This window comes from Drosophila erecta, unplaced genomic scaffold (genome assembly GCF_003286155.1).
Source record: "Drosophila erecta strain 14021-0224.00,06,07 unplaced genomic scaffold, DereRS2 tig00000092-arrow-pilon, whole genome shotgun sequence".
NCBI lineage: Eukaryota > Metazoa > Arthropoda > Insecta > Diptera > Drosophilidae > Drosophila > Drosophila erecta.
In genome coordinates this window covers 6,075,514-6,093,902 of record NW_020825207.1, presented here as the reverse complement: position 1 = coordinate 6,093,902, position 18,389 = coordinate 6,075,514, and the positions used below count along the sequence as shown (strand labels likewise).

General features: G+C 44.7%; 5 protein-coding genes across 8 annotated transcripts; 2 read left to right on the top strand and 3 right to left on the bottom strand.

The window, feature by feature from the left end:
• Positions 1 to 768: 768 nt before the first annotated feature.
• On the bottom strand, positions 769 to 6,224 carry LOC6549457 (PDZ and LIM domain protein 7). 4 transcript variants are annotated; one of them, XM_015156153.2, is made up of 6 exons: positions 5,989 to 6,224; positions 4,129 to 4,280; positions 3,933 to 4,024; positions 1,951 to 2,684; positions 1,671 to 1,738; positions 769 to 1,601 (listed from the first exon to the last, which is right to left on the bottom strand). In XM_015156153.2, the coding sequence occupies exons 1-6, from the start codon at positions 6,193 to 6,195 to the stop codon at positions 1,514 to 1,516; spliced, it is 1,341 nt and encodes a 446-aa protein (XP_015011639.1). In that variant the 5' UTR covers positions 6,196 to 6,224; the 3' UTR covers positions 769 to 1,513. The 4 variants fall into 4 exon arrangements, with proteins under 4 accessions (XP_015011639.1, XP_001975781.1, XP_026836803.1 ...); XM_001975745.3 differs by lacking the exons at positions 769 to 1,601; positions 1,671 to 1,738; positions 1,951 to 2,684 and adding exons at positions 2,834 to 3,207; positions 3,347 to 3,519; XM_026981002.1 differs by lacking the exons at positions 769 to 1,601; positions 1,671 to 1,738; positions 1,951 to 2,684; positions 5,989 to 6,224 and adding exons at positions 2,834 to 3,207; positions 3,347 to 3,519; positions 4,336 to 4,438.
• A 1,766-nt stretch (positions 6,225 to 7,990) lies between these two features.
• On the bottom strand, positions 7,991 to 8,631 carry LOC113564343. Its single transcript, XM_026981076.1, has one exon. The coding sequence runs from the start codon at positions 8,391 to 8,393 to the stop codon at positions 8,019 to 8,021; it is 375 nt and encodes a 124-aa protein (XP_026836877.1). The 5' UTR covers positions 8,394 to 8,631; the 3' UTR covers positions 7,991 to 8,018.
• A 465-nt stretch (positions 8,632 to 9,096) lies between these two features.
• LOC6549458 lies at positions 9,097 to 9,901 on the bottom strand. The gene has a single exon (XM_001975746.3). The coding sequence runs from the start codon at positions 9,806 to 9,808 to the stop codon at positions 9,176 to 9,178; it is 633 nt and encodes a 210-aa protein (XP_001975782.1). The 5' UTR covers positions 9,809 to 9,901; the 3' UTR covers positions 9,097 to 9,175.
• Positions 9,902 to 12,633: 2,732 nt separating this feature from the next.
• LOC6549459 lies at positions 12,634 to 15,022 on the top strand. The gene is made up of 3 exons (XM_001975747.3): positions 12,634 to 14,394; positions 14,463 to 14,559; positions 14,616 to 15,022. The coding sequence occupies exons 1-3, from the start codon at positions 12,664 to 12,666 to the stop codon at positions 14,987 to 14,989; spliced, it is 2,202 nt and encodes a 733-aa protein (XP_001975783.1). The 5' UTR covers positions 12,634 to 12,663; the 3' UTR covers positions 14,990 to 15,022.
• A 278-nt stretch (positions 15,023 to 15,300) lies between these two features.
• LOC6549460 lies at positions 15,301 to 18,146 on the top strand. Its single transcript, XM_001975748.3, has 3 exons — positions 15,301 to 16,844; positions 17,542 to 17,638; positions 17,706 to 18,146. The coding sequence occupies exons 1-3, from the start codon at positions 15,366 to 15,368 to the stop codon at positions 18,095 to 18,097; spliced, it is 1,968 nt and encodes a 655-aa protein (XP_001975784.1). The 5' UTR covers positions 15,301 to 15,365; the 3' UTR covers positions 18,098 to 18,146.
• The last annotated feature ends 243 nt before the right edge of the window (positions 18,147 to 18,389 follow it).

The following is an 18,389-nucleotide window of genomic DNA, read 5'->3' as shown; positions in this document are numbered from 1 at the left end:
CAAGTTTGCCCACTGACTTTAGAGATTTTAGAATCCAGAGACAGCTATTCTCACGTAAACCCACCGACGACCTGACTGAAATCGTATCCTGGCCGCCAGGACATTCCGCGGCAACAAAGCTCATTGCAGTGCTGTCAACATTTGTTGACACTTATTGAGGACTTTCCGTTGGTGGTTTTCATAATGACGTCCCTGCAAGTGCCACTGGGTGGCAGTGGGTGGCAGTGGGTGGCAGTGGGTCCCTGTGGGTGGCTGTGATTGCGACTGCCACTTTGTTTGTATGGCAGGCACGTGTCCTCGCAGTTGCCCCATTGTGCGCACTATGTTTTATGCATGTAAAGTGTGCGCGATAAGTGGCAGTTTCACAATGTGCACTATCACACTCCCGCCCACAGAAACTCATAATTCTGCAGATTATTCGCGCCCGGAAGCATAGTGAACACGATGCTGTATTCGCCCAGGTTGATATCGCTCATACGCCGCGTACGCCCGCCGGAGTAAACTTTTCCCATCAGCTGGCAGGCAAATGAGCTGTTTAATTCCCGAGCTGTTTGTTTTCCATGCTGCCATCGAATGCGAGTTTTGCAGGAGGGTAAGCATTTACGTTATGCATGCCAACAAGGCTCTTCATTCACTTACCGACTCAATGTTGCATACCGACTCATACTTGCCAGCAATTAAGACAAAGTTGCACTAGCAGCTTTCAGTAAAGGAAGTTATCAGTAATTCAAAAAATGTGATGCGATTCCTTATTGAATTTAACTTTCACCAATTAATGTCGTTTATATATGAGCAGAAAAACATGTTTAATAACTACAATTTGAACCACATCCGAAAATACCAATTTAAGTTCAAATACAATTTGAAATAGATAATAGAATAACCTGATCCTGAATTGAAACTACCGTGTGCAAGCGTTCTAAAACTAAGAGTAAACTGCGAGGAACACTTTTCGGCACCGTCATCCTTCTACGTCCTTTTCCGTATCCTGCGTGACTCACAGGTCCTGCTGTTGGCGGAATAAGTGCATTGCGTTTGCCTTCGGATAGAATTTATGGTGCGGTGGGTCACAAATAATGCATAAACCTGGCCAAGTTGCAAGTGCCGGTTGAAGAGCTTGGCTCTGGTCTAGTTTTGGTTTGGGCTTGGGTTTGGTTGTGGTTGTGGTTTTGTCTTGGTTTTGAGTCTGCTTGCGTTTGACTTGGCAGTGATTTTTTTGGCATACGGCAGAGTGCACTTTAATTAAAAATTTTACCCGACTGAAAGGCTGGGTGTGAAGCGTGTTTGAATAGAGTTTCGAATACGCCCGGGTGTGCGGCTTTTAATTGAAGTGCTGCTGAAGTCGAGGCTGCTGTTGTCGCCTGTGTATTTGCATAATGAACTCAATTAAAAGTTGGCTACTTCACACCACCCTTCGACGTCGAGTTGTCCCCCTCTGAGGTTAAACTTAGTCTAATGGCAGGAACTGTTTAGCATGGGTTTGACTCCTTCCTCCCTTCCTCCCTTCACGAGCTCACTCCTTTTTGTCCTTGAGCAGCAGCTGCATTCGCTGGCCCACCAGTCCCAGCGGCTTTCGTGGCACCAAGTGGCAAGTGGATTGCCTGGAATGAATAGGGTACAATTTGGGGTACGTACTCCTACATGGGCATGTGTCCTGGTTCACCACTCACTTGTATATGATCTTCTCGCGGTCTGCCCAGGGCCAGGATCGCTCCAGCTTGTCCAGTCTGAATAGCAACTGTAAGAGGAGTTATGCTTTTATACATATGCTTATAAGTTAGGCCAAGCGATTCTTAAGAAAATAGTTGTGTTTTGAATTCCATACTAATTTGCAGATTATTATATTAAATGGTAACTACACATTAACATATCCGCTTTCCATTCTCTGTAATCGCAATCGTTTGGAATCATCAGCAATTACTGGCTGATTGAAATATGCGGTGGCATTACCTTTTGTGTCTGCCCCTCGGCGGATTCCTGGGGCGGAGCCTTCGGTGTGGGCGTGGCTGGGCGCACCTTCGCTGGCTCGGCTTCCAGGCAAGGCTCCTTCTCCCGTGGCTGCTCCCTCGCCTGATGTCCCAGTGTCAGTTCACCTTCGGCCTCGGCATCGTTGATTCGCAGCTTGGGCACATTGCGGAGATTCCATGTGTAGGTGGTGTTCAAGAAATCGCTGTCGTCCTCGTCCTCGGTAGAAGAATACGTATCCTCGGCAGAGGCCGCTGGCAGTTTCATGAAATACACCGTGCTGCTGGGCTCATCCTCATCGCCGGATTCCGTGTCATCGCTTGCCTCATTTGCCGGATAATTGGCTTCCGATGCATAATCCGATTCCGGCGTGACATCCTTCAGCAGCTTTGATTGCTTGGCACCTTTCGAAACATCCACGTGCTCATCATCCTTCTCCCGAACCAGCACCAAGTCCTCCCCGTCACTGTCAGTGTCACCTGCCTGTTCCCCGTTCCTCAGCTCAAAGTCAAGGGCATCCTCGTCGTAGGAGAACTTCCGCTGCACATAGGCCTCCTCCTCGTCCTCGTCCTCATCCACCTCCGATTCACTCATCCGGCCAAAATTCTGCGACACGGTGGCCAAAGTGGAGCACAGGATTTTGGGTATTTCGGCTATGGCAGACAACTTTCGCTGCATCTCCAGCAGACGCATCTCGATGGAGCTGGCTCGTATGCGTCCTAAACGGAATCCATTAGGGAGTAGTGGTATTTGGGGGTTTTCAGGGGGTTTCTTTTTATTAAAGCGACAAAAAACAGACACGAAATATTCAAAATTATGTACAAGTTTGAAAGAGTTAGGGAACTCTACACAGAGGAAAAGCTTCATCTAAATCAGGGCTATTTATTATCTGAGATTCATTCTCTAACTTGAAAAGGATTCAAGTTAGTAATTTGCAGCTAGAAATTGTATATCAAGAAATTTCATTTCAAAATGTTTACTGCGCATATAAATCTTTCTCATATTGGTAGGGTGTATAAACTTTTGATTGGCATTTTTTCTCAGTGCAGGTATAGGGATGTGGCAGCTTCTGCTGCCAGGGATTAGCCGGTTAGCTGGGTGAACGGCTCCTCACTTGGCCTTGGAGGCGCTGGGCAGGGACATCAGCATGTTCTCGATGGTGTTCGTGCGCAGCTCCTGGTTGTCGCCCACCTCCGCGAAGAAGCGCCGGATGTTCCGGATGATGCGATGGTGGGGCAGCTCCTGGATCGCGGAAGGATTACATGGACGGGGGTCACAGGTTGGGGGCATGGAGAACACGGCGGAAAGTGGAGAACGGAAAAACGGAATGTGTTAATTTCGATGGCAGAGTTGTTGGCATGCAATCGTGTGGTTGGTTCACCTGCTCCTCCTCGTCGGACGACTCGTCCTCGCTGAGCTCAATGACCACCTCGTTGCCCTCGTCGTCCAGCTGCGTTTTGGTTTTCTTTTTCTTGGGCTTCGGCGGCTCCGGGGGGTCTTGCCACATTATCGGATGCCAACAACGCGAGCCAAGCAGGGGGGTTGGAGTGAAGTCTACAAAAAGTAACAAAGCCAAGTGAGTTCGGGGCTACACAGGAAACAACTTGGGCCTATGACATTCATTTTTAGGTAATTCCGATATTAGAGACAAGTCGAAAACACGATGTAAATGAGTCTTAAAGTTTAGCACATTTCAGTATCGTTTAAAAAGAGTTTTTCCATTTCCCAAGTATCATGTATTGCATTCATTGAATCAGATTAAGAAGTTTAATTTTACTTATATATTTTTAATTGCAAATAACCATAAGCTTCACACTACTCATGGCCTACTACTTCCTCTTACTTACTTATCGAACACGTATATTATTAATTGCACTTGGGGTGTATTAATGAAATGAACACCACTTTTCTGTGAGTAATCAAGGAATGGAGCTGGGGGCGAATGAACTGATTTGGGATTTACTCACCACTGGGCGGGGGCAAAGGCTTCGGAACCCGCATCACAATCGACTTCTCCTCTCCGGCCTCGAACTGGCCCATGGGATCGTCCTCCTCCATGCTGCGGGGAGATGGACAGCAGACAGTAGTTTGCTCATTACATAAGTTAAACGGCCTGAAAGCCACCCAGACGCACCGCAGCCAAGTGCATCTGGGGCAACCTACTTGCGCAGCAGGAAATGTATCTTCTTGGGTGTCGAGTTGATTTTCTCGTGGGCCTGGGACAGCGTCAGTTGCGAGGCGTCCTCCTCGTTGATCTCGAGTATGATGTCGCCCAGGCGAATGCCCGCTTTGTCGGCCAGGCCGTTGGGGGTAACCTGCAAGGAGCACAAGGATGTCGATTGAAATCGAGAGCGATGCCGATGCCGATACCGATACCGAAAGCGAAACCCCGGCAGCTCCTTTCACTTTCAGCAGATGAAAGAGCAGAAAAACCGCACCGTGCGAGTTTCGAGGCGCAATTGAATGGATATCTGCGTACTTTGAGTTTAGGTTCAGAAAATATACGCGATGCGCGAACGACAGATACAGATGACATGTATACGAGATGAGCTAACTGAACGGCTGCTCCCAAAAGAAAATGGCCCAAAAATAATGCAAAAAACAATAACATCTAACAGCAAAGCAGACACAAAGCTGAATCAACTTGGTGTGTACCCTTTAATAAACTCACGTACGTGTATGTTGAAAAATATAAATAAAAGCGCTTGAGTATTCATGTGCCTTCCACGCATAGTAAAAATGTAAGAATTAAGGAGCAAAGAAACAAGCTGAACTCAAATAAAGCAAAAAATACTTATTAAGGTGTACATATAGTAAATTAATTTGCCCTATCGAAACCACATTAGCATTGGGTTCATCAAACTCTTCAAAGGTCCCCCTCAAAATGACTTGAATTCAAAAATAAAACAAACAAAACAAAACTGATATTTTTCTTAAAGACTAAACGCGAAACGTCAAACGGAAAATGTTGCACAAAAGCCAAAAGCAATACTAATAGTTTTGCCTTATGGGAAATCGTTTTGCATACATATACGGTACAGTGCGTCACATTCTTATAAGTGTTCTTCACAACACAAATATAAATGGCTGGGACTCCGATGTCCAATGCATTATTATAGCAAAGTGATTTCTCCAGTTGCATATGACTCTTGAATTACTTGTATTGATCCGATAATCGATTGGAGAAATATCTTTTATGACACCCAGCGTATTTATTTTGTGCATGAAGGGAAGGGGTGTGAGGCTAACCCAAATATTGTACATTCACTCGAGACTCAAGTGGGCCAAAAAGAGCAAAACAGGCGGACGAGACACGCCAACCAAAAGGCTAGAAAAGACTTGAAGACCGAAGACTGGGCAGAGAAGACCGAAGACAGAAGACAGAAGACAGAAGACAGAAGACGGGGCGCGGCAGGTGCAGATGCCAGAAACAATAAAATGCTAGCTTTTATTTCGCGGCAGCCAATTTGCATCCGATGCGACCCCGTCATAGCATAATTGGAATTCAAATTTGACGTTGCCTGGTGGGTTGGGTTGTTGTCGTTCTGGCTCGCAACCAAAAAATTGGAAACAATGACGAAACAGCAGTTGCAGCGGAAAGAGCTACAGTGAAAACTGCCGCACTTGCGCCAGTTAACTATGCTTAAAAGGGTATATATGCCGTAAAATGTTCTAAGAATGTACATAAGCAAAAATGATATTCTTCTCTTTAGGTTTTATTCAATTAAGCCGATGATGTGTAAATATATTATGAGCTGGAGATGAAGCAACACTGTCTATTTGATATTAGTGGTGATGAAGTATCTTCTCTCGGTATTTCTTAAATAAGCTCGAAGTAAAGTGGGAAATTAATTTCTAATTACTACTAAATTTCTACCTAATATTTGACATATATTTTTTCTTCTCCTAGAAAGGTTAACCAGAAAAACAGTTCAGATTTCAATGGCTTGAGGTTGACTGTATCAATTATGGGCACCAGATGGTCCCGCTCCCAAGGAGGAACCAACCCCCCATGTAACTCACCTGGAAGACTGTCAGTGGCATGTGGAACTCCGCCCCGCCGGTGATGAGGAATCCCCACCGGCTGTCGTCCTTGGTGGCGTACGCATCGGAGTCGACGTCGAAGGCGGGATAGCCGTCCGTGTCGCCGATGCCGCAGGACACCTTGATGATGGGCGCCTTCGCCTTGGACTCCGGCGCGGACCATACCAGACCCAGTGGTTCCGGCATCGCTTTGTTTACCCGTGCTCTGGCGAAGAGACACCGGATCTCTTCCTATCCGCTCGTTTTATTTATAAATTCGCACTCTTGCCGGCGGCACTCTGGCTTTTCTCTTCTATCCTGCTACTTTTATATTGCTCTTTTTTTTTTGCGGTGCAAAAGTTTTAGTTGCTCTTTGCCCAATTGCTTGTTTGCGTTCGCCTGTCAAAATTCCGCTCGTGCAAAAATATTACTTGAGTTTTGCCGGCTTTTCGACACAACCTGAAACTGGGCTACTTTCTACACAAACTTTCTATTCAAACTGAAGGAACCAGTTGAATGCTGAACCTGGGGCAATTGTGCGACTTATATAATCAGCAGGCACGCATTGCACAACCCCAAACTCATTAAATCTTGATCTGCAAAGCGGTGAAAAGTGCGGAAACTCCGAAATTTTTCAATAACCAAGACCTCGACTATGAGGGATAATTATGGAAACCGTATTTAACACTTTTTTATGCCTGCTGTTCTTTTATTTCTTTTATTTTATGTTGTGGCTTCTCTTGCACTTCCACACGACTGCACTCGACTTGGGCAACTAAAATAATTTTCGAGAAGTTTTCCTTTGTGGCTGCATCTTTCCATTTTCCCCATTCGCTCTCGCGCTTTTCCTCTGCTCCTCTTGGTCTGTTTTTCCTTTCCTTTTTTTAGATAATGTGTTGCATTCTTTGTTGCTTTTTTCGAACAGTTGAAGCGTTTTTTGCTACTGATTAAAGATATTCCCAAACACACAAGATTAAATTCGGAAATGCACGTGGTAATGATGACTCCTCACTATTAAGTTATCATGCGTTGCGAAACTATTAATTAAATCTACGCAATCAAGCTAGTTTTTTGTCCATTAAATCCCATTTTAAAGCCATTTTAAAGTTAACACCTTCTGATTCACGTCAACTACCAGGTTTAAGGCAAAACAAATAACTTAAACGTGCCATGCTCACAGGCAAAGAATTCCGCTTGTCAAATAAACAACAATGGAAATCAGAGCTCCATGTGAGGGAAATTTCTGGTGAAATGCCCAAAGAACTGGCATACACCTGACAACAAAAATCTCGATTAGCACAGGGTATACTGTGGTGGTATGCATGTTTCAGGAATAGTTCGTACACACACTTTCTTGGCGTGGTCATAAAAGAGTGAACAGAACGTGCCTTATCGGTCGCAAAAGTCCAACAATAACGAATGATGACAAACAAGGGCTCAAAACCGTAGGCAAAAGGCGAACCAAGTTTTCAATATCCCAAAACGCCGGAAAGGGCGCAAAATGCAGATGACACGAATCACAAAAAAAAGGTTCTTCACAAAAAAGAAATTCGTTTGGCGTACATGCATAGCTTTTCGCGCAGAAACAAGAGGACACGCTATAGTCAAGTTCCTCGCCTATCAGATACCCATTACACAGCCAGTAGGAGTGCAAGAGAGAAATTTAAGAACTCTTGAGTTTTTCGACATTTCTATCGGCATTTAGTCGATAGAAATTGCCAAGAAATATAATAAAACCAAATGTGCTTTTTATTTTTAAACAAATTTCTTTAGCCTGATTGCGAGGCCTGCAAATATAAAAATATTGTACGCTCGCTTGTAATAACATTGGTTAACACAGCGTTTTACAAATCATTCCCAGAATTTAAACTTTATTTTTAGTTATCTTAATAACACCATAAATTTAAAAGCGTAAATGAACATGAAACTGACATCTGGCTACTTTGACGACTGCTGTCGTGATAAGAAAGGTGCTACTGATATAGACATGATTTCATACGAATTTTTGAATTTTTGAAAGTTCAGTTGCCTTAATTTATTTTGGAAAACCTGACCCTGGGTAAAGTATCACAAATCGCATACATATCATATATTTCAATTTTAGAATTTAGGGTACTGCCCTTCTCCAAATCGCTGAAGTCAGCATTTGGGCAAATCAATGACAGGAGATATAAGTTCCTGTACCGTGCACCTGACCTGCGCCTTCTGACACCCGACTCCACTGGTTCCTGGGAGTCCACAATCACTTTCTGTTCCTCCTCCGAAGAGAATTCCAACGAGCTGTCCACACTATCGTTCGCATCCTGCTGCTCCAATAGAGGGTCTGTCCTCCGATTTGAGGGCAGAGTAAGTGCCGCACTCAGCACAATGGCGAAGATAAAGAGCAGCAACACAGATCGACGCATTCCGGTAGTCCTTTTATGTCCTGGTAAAGTGTATTCCGCGGCTTCCCCGGTGTGTTCTCCTCTCTGAGACTGACTTTTTCGAACTGATTCTGACCAGCTGCACACGTTACCGCGAAACCTCAACAAATGTACTATCGCCTCCTCGGCGATTATGTGATTATAGACTCAGGTTCAATTGAGTCAGACTGATAGCGGGTCTCAAAAAATACTCATCATAAGGCACGTAGATTGAAACAGATGCACCTAGTCCCTTAAAAACGCCGCATAATGCATAATTTGACAACTAAAAAGCTTAGTTTCCTTGCCTGTACCATTTCAGTTTTAGGTGGGCTAATTTCCAAGAGCCTTTTAAGTAATGACAATATTATTTGGGCAAATATTTATAATAGGGGTGTTACCAACTGGTCGATCAACACAATGAGCGCACAATTTACGAACAGTACGTGAGATGGTATTTAAAACCTTTTAAATTTAAATTAAAATTTTAAAAACTAAATTACACTGCTTAAAAAATGTAATCAAACTTATTACATGCACTCAACAAATAGACTAAACACAGACCGAAGTGAAAAGCAATAGTATTGGTGGAATTATTTGAGGAAACGTAAGTCTTGGTAACTACTAGGGAATAGCTAACTTCTTTGTACTGATGATTGAGGACTGTGTGTTGGTAGTTCACATAAACATGAAAAGGTAACATGACTACGAAAACAGCAGCTATAAAAAGCTATATACTTTTAATGCTATTTATGTTTAATCTAAATCAAGTTCTGTTTAAGATATCATTCGGCATAGGTGGCTTCGTTGGCCTCCTTGGAGCTGACCTCCATGACTTCGCATCCCTGGGCGTAGTCCTCGATGCTGGTGCTATCCTTGCCCTTCAAAAGCTCCGCTGCAGCCTGCGCCATCTCCTCATCCAGCTCCTTCTCCGCCTGGGCATCCAGGGCCGGCTCCTCGCTGCCCTTCTGATCCCCGAACTTGCTTTCGGTAGCCTGGCGCCTTCTTCTAGACTCCCTTGGCCTACACAAGTTATTGACAGTGTCGTAGGTCTTAGTATCCAATTCCATCAGTGCTTGGCAAATGGATCTGCGTTTCCTAGCGGCTACTTCCGTAGTAGTTTCTTCTTGCGCAAGTGCTGTTGTCTGCTCCTCGGAGGAGGAGGCCCCGGAACTGTCCGCCTTGTCCTTGAGCTGGCCCTTATGCTCCTCAGAGGAGCTGCTGGCATCCTTGGCAGATCGTTTACTGATGTGGTTTCCGGTGCTCTCGCCCAGGTCCGGCAGCTCATAGCTGTCTTCGCTCTCCGTCAGCATCTGCTCCAGCCAATCCTCCTCGGATTTGGACATTTCTATGGGCAGAGCCACTGCAGCGCAGAGCAGGATGGCTGTCACAGCCAGTAGCAACATGGATTGCTGCATTGATCTAGTCCTTGTGGTATATCCTTAAGGTATGTAAGCTCTGCTGTATTCCTCTGAGCACACTTTGCGCCAAGACCTTATTTTGCAAACTGACTGCGACCGACGGGAATGATTTCCCAAGAAACCTCAAAAGTTCGTTCCTGTCCAGATTTCATGATTACGGGTGCAAATGTAATTAAAGCCTCCATCAAATACGTATGTTTAAATGCTTATTGCATTGTACTCGAGTATTGAAACACTCTTTCTCATTTACAGTTTCCGCGGCACTGCGCAATTTCCGAGTTTGCGCCAATTGCTAGTCCAGAAATCCAGACTTACTTGCATAATTCATGACAACAAATTGAGAGGCTGTGGAACGCGATGCACTATCGAGCTGCCCCAGTAAGGCAGGCGAAATCGCCCTGATAAGCCCACGGATCAGCCCAGATCAGCCCAGACGCGCAATTTGTAATTATTGATGCTTTTCAAAACAGAAGAGCAAAGATGAGTGAGTGTAGTCCGAGTACACAGCAAACAAAGGGTTGGCTTTACCATCGAAATCGTTGCGCAGTCACTGGAGAGGTTTTCTTAGCTGTCCCACTAATGACCATTACATAATTGGTGGTATTAAATATTTAAATAAACTTAAACACTACAATTTTTGAATGGATTCTTGTTGTTTTGCTAGCATATAAATTGTATTAAAAAACAAACTCCATACATTCAAAAATTAAATATTATATATGTGAAGTCATCTAATCTTTAAATGATTTGCGCTGAAACCCAGATTTATTTTTTAATAGCCCACATAAATTGGGCTTCTAATCTCCTAGCACCGTTTCGAAAAAACCATGAAATCATTAAGCTACATTATTTCTGGGAAATGCCGTAAAAAGAAATTGACTATATAATTAATTATACTTATTCCAGCGAATTCCGTCAAATCAAAAAATGAAGCTTTCAGCGCTTAAAATATTCTATAACCAATATGTTGGTTAACACAGCGCTTTACAGATCGTTATCAGAATGTAAACTTTATTTTTAGTTATCATGAGTACATCATCAATCTAAAAACGTAAATTAACATGAAACTGAAATCTGGCTACTTTGACGACTGCTGTCGTGATAAGGATGGTGATAATGATAATGAAGCAGTTGACTAATGTACCAGGATGGTCATGATTGAGAGAAAACAATTTCATTTGTCCTGGGAGTATTTCTGGGAAATACTATTAAAATAAATTGATTATATATATATAAATATATTAATTCCAGCGAATTCCGTCAAATCAAAAAATTTAGATTTCAGCGCTTGTCTAGTTCTTCTTTCGTATAAGTTTAGCAGGATAATAACATCAAAATTGTAAAACAAAACTTTTACCATAAAATACTTAGGATTTTCTTAATCTGCTGGGTTTTAGTATCTAAAGGCTATCTATCTTTTCCCGCGCTGTGTAGCAAAACACTCGTAAATTACAATTTTGCCGGCGCAACGTGCCAGCGTAATTGAAGCGTTCCGTTGAGGGAAAGTCAAGTTCAAGAGTTCTCCTAAGTATCTGTAGGATACTACAGACGCCTAAGCCGAAAATGCCACTTAAGGCTGACAAACAGAACGGAAGAACAAAAAAAATAAAAGGGAAAGGATTCCCAAAAAGCTTCGGACGGAATGATAAATAGCAAAAGGATTCCCTTTCGGTTCCGCTGATTACGTGAGCCGGTTGGAAAGTAGGCCCACCAGTAGGCCACATGTGTCCACCGATGAGTGTCCAGTAGGAGCAATTATAGTGTCACCGGTGTTTACCAGACTATTAAATATCCATCAGAATGTTGGGTATTATTCACCTGAAGGCGCGGCCGTGGCAGCGTCTTAAATAACATCGAAAACAAATTTATTTAACAGCCATCAAAGGGGATTGGCCCATTGCGTCTGTCATAAAATAAAAAGTTATTTGCCCTCTTGCTGTGGATCCGGCTTATTGAATATGATTCCCAGATGCCCCTTGCAACATCAAAGGGAAAGCAGTGGATTGGGAGCGCAAAGTCGCAGGCTCATGCATAATTTAAGGCAATTTGGCATTGTGCTGAATCAATTTCCACGCCCAGACAATCAAACGGAAAGTATTAAGGCCCGAAATCCATTCCAAGTGCTGCAGTGCTTCCATGCAAATTACACTCTCCACCACTGCAGCACTTTTATGTAAATCCTGGCAGGCACCTGCTGCCTGCTGCCGCTGCCGCTGCCCAAAATGGCAGTGAATTAAAGCACCAACATTTTGTCATATTTATTAAAAATTTATCAATGTCATAAAGTTTACCGCAGCCGCACAAAAAAAACCAACAGCACTCAATGGCCAACGATCAATCAACTTTAAAGCTTTCGCAAGATTCACTTAGGACCTCCAATTGGAACCCAGATGGTGCTTAAAGTCGGGAAGATTTTATTCGGCTTCGTGCCACGCAAAGTTTGGTAATGGATTTGTACTTATTAAAAAGAAAAAAAATCACTCTTGTATTTAGCACTAGGCCTACACAAATATTTGGTCATATCTTTTCAATTCAATCTGTTAATTGCTCAAAAACACTTAGCTAATGATATATTATTAGCACGCAAGCCTAAAAGTATACCCGTTTTTTTAAAGCAACTTTTAGTGAAACGGCTTTGCAAAAAGTATTTGGTAATTTCCATATTTAGATCTTATCCCTTATCTGTTACTTATTATTTCGCTTGAGTTTTTTGTCACATTGACAAAGAAACCCAAAAACACAACACACCCACAGGCCACCCACAACACAGAAAATACACACAAAAGAAACGACCAAAAAAATCATAAAAAAAACCAAAAAACACTAAAAACAAACACACATAAACACCAAAAATGTCCCAAGATCCTGCCCCCACGGAAGAAGTCTTGCACGCGGTGGAGGCCATCGAGGCAGGAGAAAAATCCGAGGTAGACACTGTTCCAGAGGTTGTGCTACCAGAAACAACGGCTGAGCCCGAAGGGATCTCCAGGCCAGAGGAGCGCAGCCCACCACTTGGCGATGAGCCGCGGGAGGAGAAGCCACAGAACGAGTCTGGCCCAATCATCGCGCTGGAGGCGACGGAGGAGGGGCAGGAAACGGGAGCCACCGAACACGTAGCTAGTGGAACAACTGAGCTTGGTGTGGAAACGCAGCAAACGGAGGGCTCGGATGACCTATCGCCAGAAGAAAAGAAACGGAGGCTGAAGAAGGAGCGCAGGGAGCGTTTGAAGAATTTCGCAACCACTCGCTTTGCTCCTCCGGAATTTGAGGAGACAGTTAGTTTTATAGAGGGATATGTGGAAGAGGTCAGGGATATTGAGGTGGAGGAGGAGCAGGAACCGCTAGCCAACCTTGATGAACCCACCGATGGGGCCGATGGAGCCGATGGGGACTCGGAGTCCAGTACCAACGACGAGTCAGAAGACGATCCGTTCCAGGCACCCAAAATGGTGAGCCTATTCCCGACCTATGGCTTCTCAGACGGCCCCGTTGATAGAAACATATTCCAAACGGATGTGAAGTTGGACGACATTGATATTACGATGAGTTTGACCGGCATGAGCATTGTATCGACGAGAACGTTGAAGACCGAAAGAGATCCGGATTCCGTCCAGTTGAAAACCAACTTTCTGAGGTATTTCGATGTGCCCAGTCTGTCGGACATATCGGAGGAGCACGACCCATCTGCACGGTCAACGGGGGCTAATTCGCGGATAAGCGTCCAGGATGAGAGTGGCTTCTTTGTGGATCCCACGTCGAACATGGACTCCGGTTCCAGCTCGGCGTCGGAATCGCTTGGAGACATGGACAAGGAGCACCAGGCTGAGGATGCGGCTTCAGAAAGTGAGGTCGGCTCCCTCGATATCTCCGACATCCCCGAGTTCAATGAACCACCAGTGATAAGTACTACCACAGAAAAGCAAGTGACTATGGAGGAATTCAGCAACTTGTCGAAGGTGGCCTTCACCGTTCCCGAGGTCCAAGAGGACCTGACCATTTTGCATGCGCTCGAGATTAGGGCGGTGGTCAAGGAACTACTGTACGATCTTTTCGAGGCGACCGCCAATATATCGGACATCCACAACAAGCAGAACGCAATCCGGTCCAAGTTGGACAAGAATAAGCTATTGGACCGGCTTGAAAACGTCGTCAATTCATACTTGTTTGAGAATTCCACCAACGAAATGGTGGGCAATCGACTGATAGAGTATTTCAAACGCAATCGCAATGTCCGGGTCTTCGTTCCGCTCTCGCAGGAACATGAAAAGCGATTCCACGCCCGATACATGCAGGCACTGGCCCTGCTGGACAATCTGAAGTATCGGCTGGACGTGGCCAAGCACAAGCACGCCATCCAGATGAACAGAGTGTTCCTGGATCTCCACTCCGCCCAGAGTGTCGCCTCGATCACTGAGCAACGCTTGGAGCACCTGTTCCGGAAGCACCTGGAACGGGCCGACTCCGATCATCTGCGACGTCTGGTCGACCGCGAACTGAGACTAATGACTGCCAAGCGGAACGAGATCAGCGACACCCGGCTGTTCCTGATCACCAGAAAGCACACCTTGGGTCACATAATTGGTGTAAGTGTGCTGCAGCATATGTGTTTTACTAATTTACAAATTTACAAATTCTACCCTGACTCTGGCAGAAAATCAAAGAGCTGGACACACTAAGTGAGACCTTGAACATCAAGGACTTTTTGGCCGTGCAAAATGATGTGCTTGCCCTGCAAAAGAAGATCGAGGGTAAGCCCAATCATTGCCCCACAAAATTCAAGGGTTCATGAGCCCATTACCCGCAGAGCGCAACATCGAACTGAAGAAGATGCGAACCCAGTTCCTCATGGACGTTCACCTAACCCGACACAATCGGGAAAAGGCGCTGGCCCTGGGGGAAAAATTTGAGCTAAAGAAATTACTGCTGCACAACGCCATCAAAAATCAGAGAACCCTGCGCAGACGCCTCTACGATGTGAAAATGGAGCGCAAGAAGATGCGTCAGCAGTCAAAGGACCTGACCTTCCAGGGCGGCATCCTGTCCATGCCAGCGCTGATGTATGACTTCGATAACACGGTGGAGCGAGTGAAGGAGAAGCGGGAAACGGTTGCCAAGCTCAAGGAAACCATGAAGGCACTCCAGCGTCGGATCAGCCTAGTAGCGGGGAGGAGTATGTAGGGATTTAAGAACAGACAAATTGATTAAACAGTGCAATTTATCACAAAAACGCTCGCTGATTTTATTGAATTAAAGGGCCTCAACTTTATCATTTTTATAGGAAATGGCGCATGGTTTTTAGCCTCATTAATACGAATGCATAACTCGTTTAGGGTAAAGTGTAGCCTTCCACACATCTGCCCCTATGAAAAAACTGTCAATATAAGCCTAGGGCAAAATCACAAAACAGATGTACACGAGTACACAACAACTCTAAACAGAAACACTAAAATATAATACAAAAAAACAGCAAAAGCACCCTAAAACAAATATAAAAAAATAAAAATACAAAAAGCGTATGCAAAACGAAATAAGAAGTGAAGAATAAACATACACGATGGAAACAGAGATAAATGAAGAACCTCAGATTGATTTCTTAGAGGAAAACGAGTCGGATTTGGCGGAGGAAGATCTCCCGAGAGGTTCTGCAGACATTAATAAGTCGCATTCGGCCCAGGTATCAGTGGTATCTATCTCAACAACTGAAAAGAGTGAAGAGAGGTTGAAGATCATAAGGAAGGAGGAAAGGAAGGGGCTTTTAAAGGAGATCATGAGTCGACTAAAGGAGCGCGACGCGGAGGAGGCGCAAAAGAAGCTGGCCGGCGAACAGGACAAGTCACAAGGCAGTTTCCAAAGACCGATGTTCAGCTTACAGGTGGAGGAGTGGGATGAAACATCGCCAGTGTCCAATCTGGATGATGCTGTCGACAGTGACACCCGGCAGGCGGATGCTGCAGCCCCAGCAGCCACTGTGGGCGCAGTTGAAGCTGAGGAGGAGGACATGCTCGATTCCATCGAAACCCCATCGGAATCTGATTCGGAAGCACCAGTGACGCAGAAATCCCAGAGCTTAGATCCCATGCAAGTGGCAGTTAAGTCTTTAATGCTGGTGCCCAGTCTGTCGGATATATCGCTGTCAAGTGATCCGCTTGTTCCGGGAAAGTCTAGCCAGTCTGTGAAGTCAATACATGCTAAGCGTATCACAACCGATGGCAGCATAAGTGTCGATTCCGAGGGAGCGGAAGATGAGTCCACCAAGGCCCCCAGTGATTCCCGTACTACTGCAATTGAGCAATTGACGGAGTCTGAATCGCTTTGCGAGTCATTGCCGCCCAGTCCAAAAACAGAACCCACGGAAAAGGAAGACCAACCTTACATGGACTTCGAACAGTTGTTTCCAGTCACAACGGAGCAAGTCGTTACGGGCCAAATCGAATTGACAGAAAATCCGAAGGTTGTAGAAACACGCCAGATTGTTTATGATTTTATAAGCCACTTGATTCAAAGGGTAATCGTGAAAGAGCATCGGGGTACTGAGGAATATATTCGGGTGCGACTGGACAAGGAGAAGCTGCTGGACGCGCTGCAGAAAGAGGTGCACGATTACATTATTGTGAAAGATCATAACAAGCAGCTGGAGGAGCAGATAATAGAGTACTTCCGGCGCACCAAGAACTTTCGATGCTTTGACCGTCTAGCCCAGGACGCCGAGAAGACTTACTCCCGTCGCCTTGATCACGCCCTGTGCTATCTGTCCTATGGCCAAGAGCGCCTCGCCAGGGTAAAGGAGAAGTATGGCATTCTAATGAGCACTGCGTTTTTGGACCTCTCCAACGCCATGAACATCGTTCTCAGCACGGAGCACCATCTCGAGCAGACGTTGAAGCAAGTCCTGGTTCGCCCGGACGCCGAGACCGACTTCCTCAAGCGCTTAGTTGCCCGCGAACTCCGCCTAATGGCCGACCATCGCAACCAAATAAGCGATGCCCGCCTGTCGCTCATGTCGCAGAAGCACACCTTGGGTCGCATCCTAGCTGTAGGTATCCACTGATGCCCTGTTGTCCAAAAAGTTGTCCACGACGTTGATCGCGTTGTTTCCGCCGTATTTTCCTACATGTTGTCGCCATGTTGTCCGCAATGTCATCCGCTATGTTGTCCACCATGTTATCCGCCATGTTATGTGCTATGTTATTCCCCATGTTGTCCGCATGTTGTCCGCAGTGTTATCCGCCATGTTGTTCGCCATGTTATCCGCCATGTTATACGCCATGTTATCCTCAATGATATCCGCCATGTTATGTGCTATGTTATTCCCCATGTGGTCCGCATGTTGTCCGCATGTTGTCCGCATGTTGTCCGCATGTTAAACGCCATGTTATCTTCAATGATATCCGCAATGTTATCGGCATGTTATCCGCCATGTTATCCGCTATGTTATAAGCCATTATGTTCGCCATGTTACCCGCCATGTTACCCGCCATGTTATCCACCATGTTGTCCGCCATGTTGTCCGCCATGTTGTTCGCCATGTTATCCACTTAAGGATATTCCAATGTTCACCATATTGAGCTCTTTGTTGTCCATTAAGTGGTCCACAATATTTATATACCATATGCATCCCAAATCGCCACGTAAGCCGTCAAGTTGTTCACTATTTTCTACCACTAGAATTGTTTGCAAAATTTTGATATTTTTTAAACACGAGTATTTGCATTCGCACCATCTTCTTCTAGAAAATAAGAGATGTAGAAACTGTTTGCGACGGTGTGAGCATGACTGACTTTATTTCCGTGCAAAACAAGATGTTCGGGCTCGAAAAGAAGATCGAAGGTATAGTTTTACGAACAAATTTGTTATTTCGATTTGATCCTATGTTTATATTTACCAACTTCATCAGAGCGAAATATTGAACTGAAAAGACAGCGCAGACTATACCACACCGATCTGCATATAACTAAGCACAATCGAGAGAGGTCCCATGAGTTGAAGAACAAGATTCACCAGCTTGAATATAAGCTGCTAGAGAAGCAGCAGTTGAGGAATAATCTGAAATCCGTGTTGTGCCGCGCGAAATTGGAACACAAAGCCATTAGGAGGCGGATGAAAGAGCTGACAATCCAGGGTGGTATCCTGGCTATGCCCGCATTGATGTATGACTACGATCGAACTGTCGCCTATATTTGGGAAAAGGAGAAAGCGGTCTCGACCCTGCGGGAAACCCTGAAATCACTTACCAATAACCTGCATAGTATACTGGCACCTACAAAGAAACACTCGATAATTCAATAGGACTATCTAAACTTTTAAGCAAAATACATTTTTTCACAAAAATCATTTCGTATTTGTCGTTTAATTATGCTATAAAGAATGGAAAATTCAAGACTTCCTACTCGTAAGCTTTTGCATCAATAATAACCCTGAATCGGTAGAGAAAATCTCTTAATGAACCATTATGAATTTATATATATCCCCCATATTTTCAGTGTCAAGTTTGTTATTTATTTGCCTGCTTTGTTTATTCCACCCATATATATGTTCAACAAAATGAAACCAAGGGGAAATACCGCCTGGTTGTTCTCAT

What these genes read in the sequence shown, in the direction of transcription:
- LOC6549458 (XM_001975746.3), bottom strand. Translation starts at nt 9,808, where the DNA reads ATGCAGCAATCCATGTTGCTACTGGCTGTGACAGCCATCCTGCTCTGC.
- LOC6549457 (XM_015156153.2), bottom strand. Translation starts at nt 6,195, where the DNA reads ATGCCGGAACCACTGGGTCTGGTATGGTCCGCGCCGGAGTCCAAGGCG. An exon ending in TGCCACTGACAGTCTTCCAG is followed by an intron (nt 4,281 to 5,988) that starts GTGAGTTACATG and finishes TGCTCCTTGCAG; the next exon opens with GTTACCCCCAACGGCCTGGC. An exon ending in CGCGAGAAGATCATATACAA is followed by an intron (nt 1,602 to 1,670) that starts GTGAGTGGTGAA and finishes TATTCATTCCAG; the next exon opens with GCAATCCACTTGCCACTTGG.
- LOC113564343 (XM_026981076.1), bottom strand. Translation starts at nt 8,393, where the DNA reads ATGCGTCGATCTGTGTTGCTGCTCTTTATCTTCGCCATTGTGCTGAGT.
- LOC6549459 (XM_001975747.3), top strand. Translation starts at nt 12,664, where the DNA reads ATGTCCCAAGATCCTGCCCCCACGGAAGAAGTCTTGCACGCGGTGGAG. An exon ending in CCTTGGGTCACATAATTGGT is followed by an intron (nt 14,395 to 14,462) that starts GTAAGTGTGCTG and finishes TGACTCTGGCAG; the next exon opens with AAAATCAAAGAGCTGGACAC. An exon ending in CCTGCAAAAGAAGATCGAGG is followed by an intron (nt 14,560 to 14,615) that starts GTAAGCCCAATC and finishes CATTACCCGCAG; the next exon opens with AGCGCAACATCGAACTGAAG.
- LOC6549460 (XM_001975748.3), top strand. Translation starts at nt 15,366, where the DNA reads ATGGAAACAGAGATAAATGAAGAACCTCAGATTGATTTCTTAGAGGAA. An exon ending in CCTTGGGTCGCATCCTAGCT is followed by an intron (nt 16,845 to 17,541) that starts GTAGGTATCCAC and finishes ATCTTCTTCTAG; the next exon opens with AAAATAAGAGATGTAGAAAC. An exon ending in GCTCGAAAAGAAGATCGAAG is followed by an intron (nt 17,639 to 17,705) that starts GTATAGTTTTAC and finishes CAACTTCATCAG; the next exon opens with AGCGAAATATTGAACTGAAA.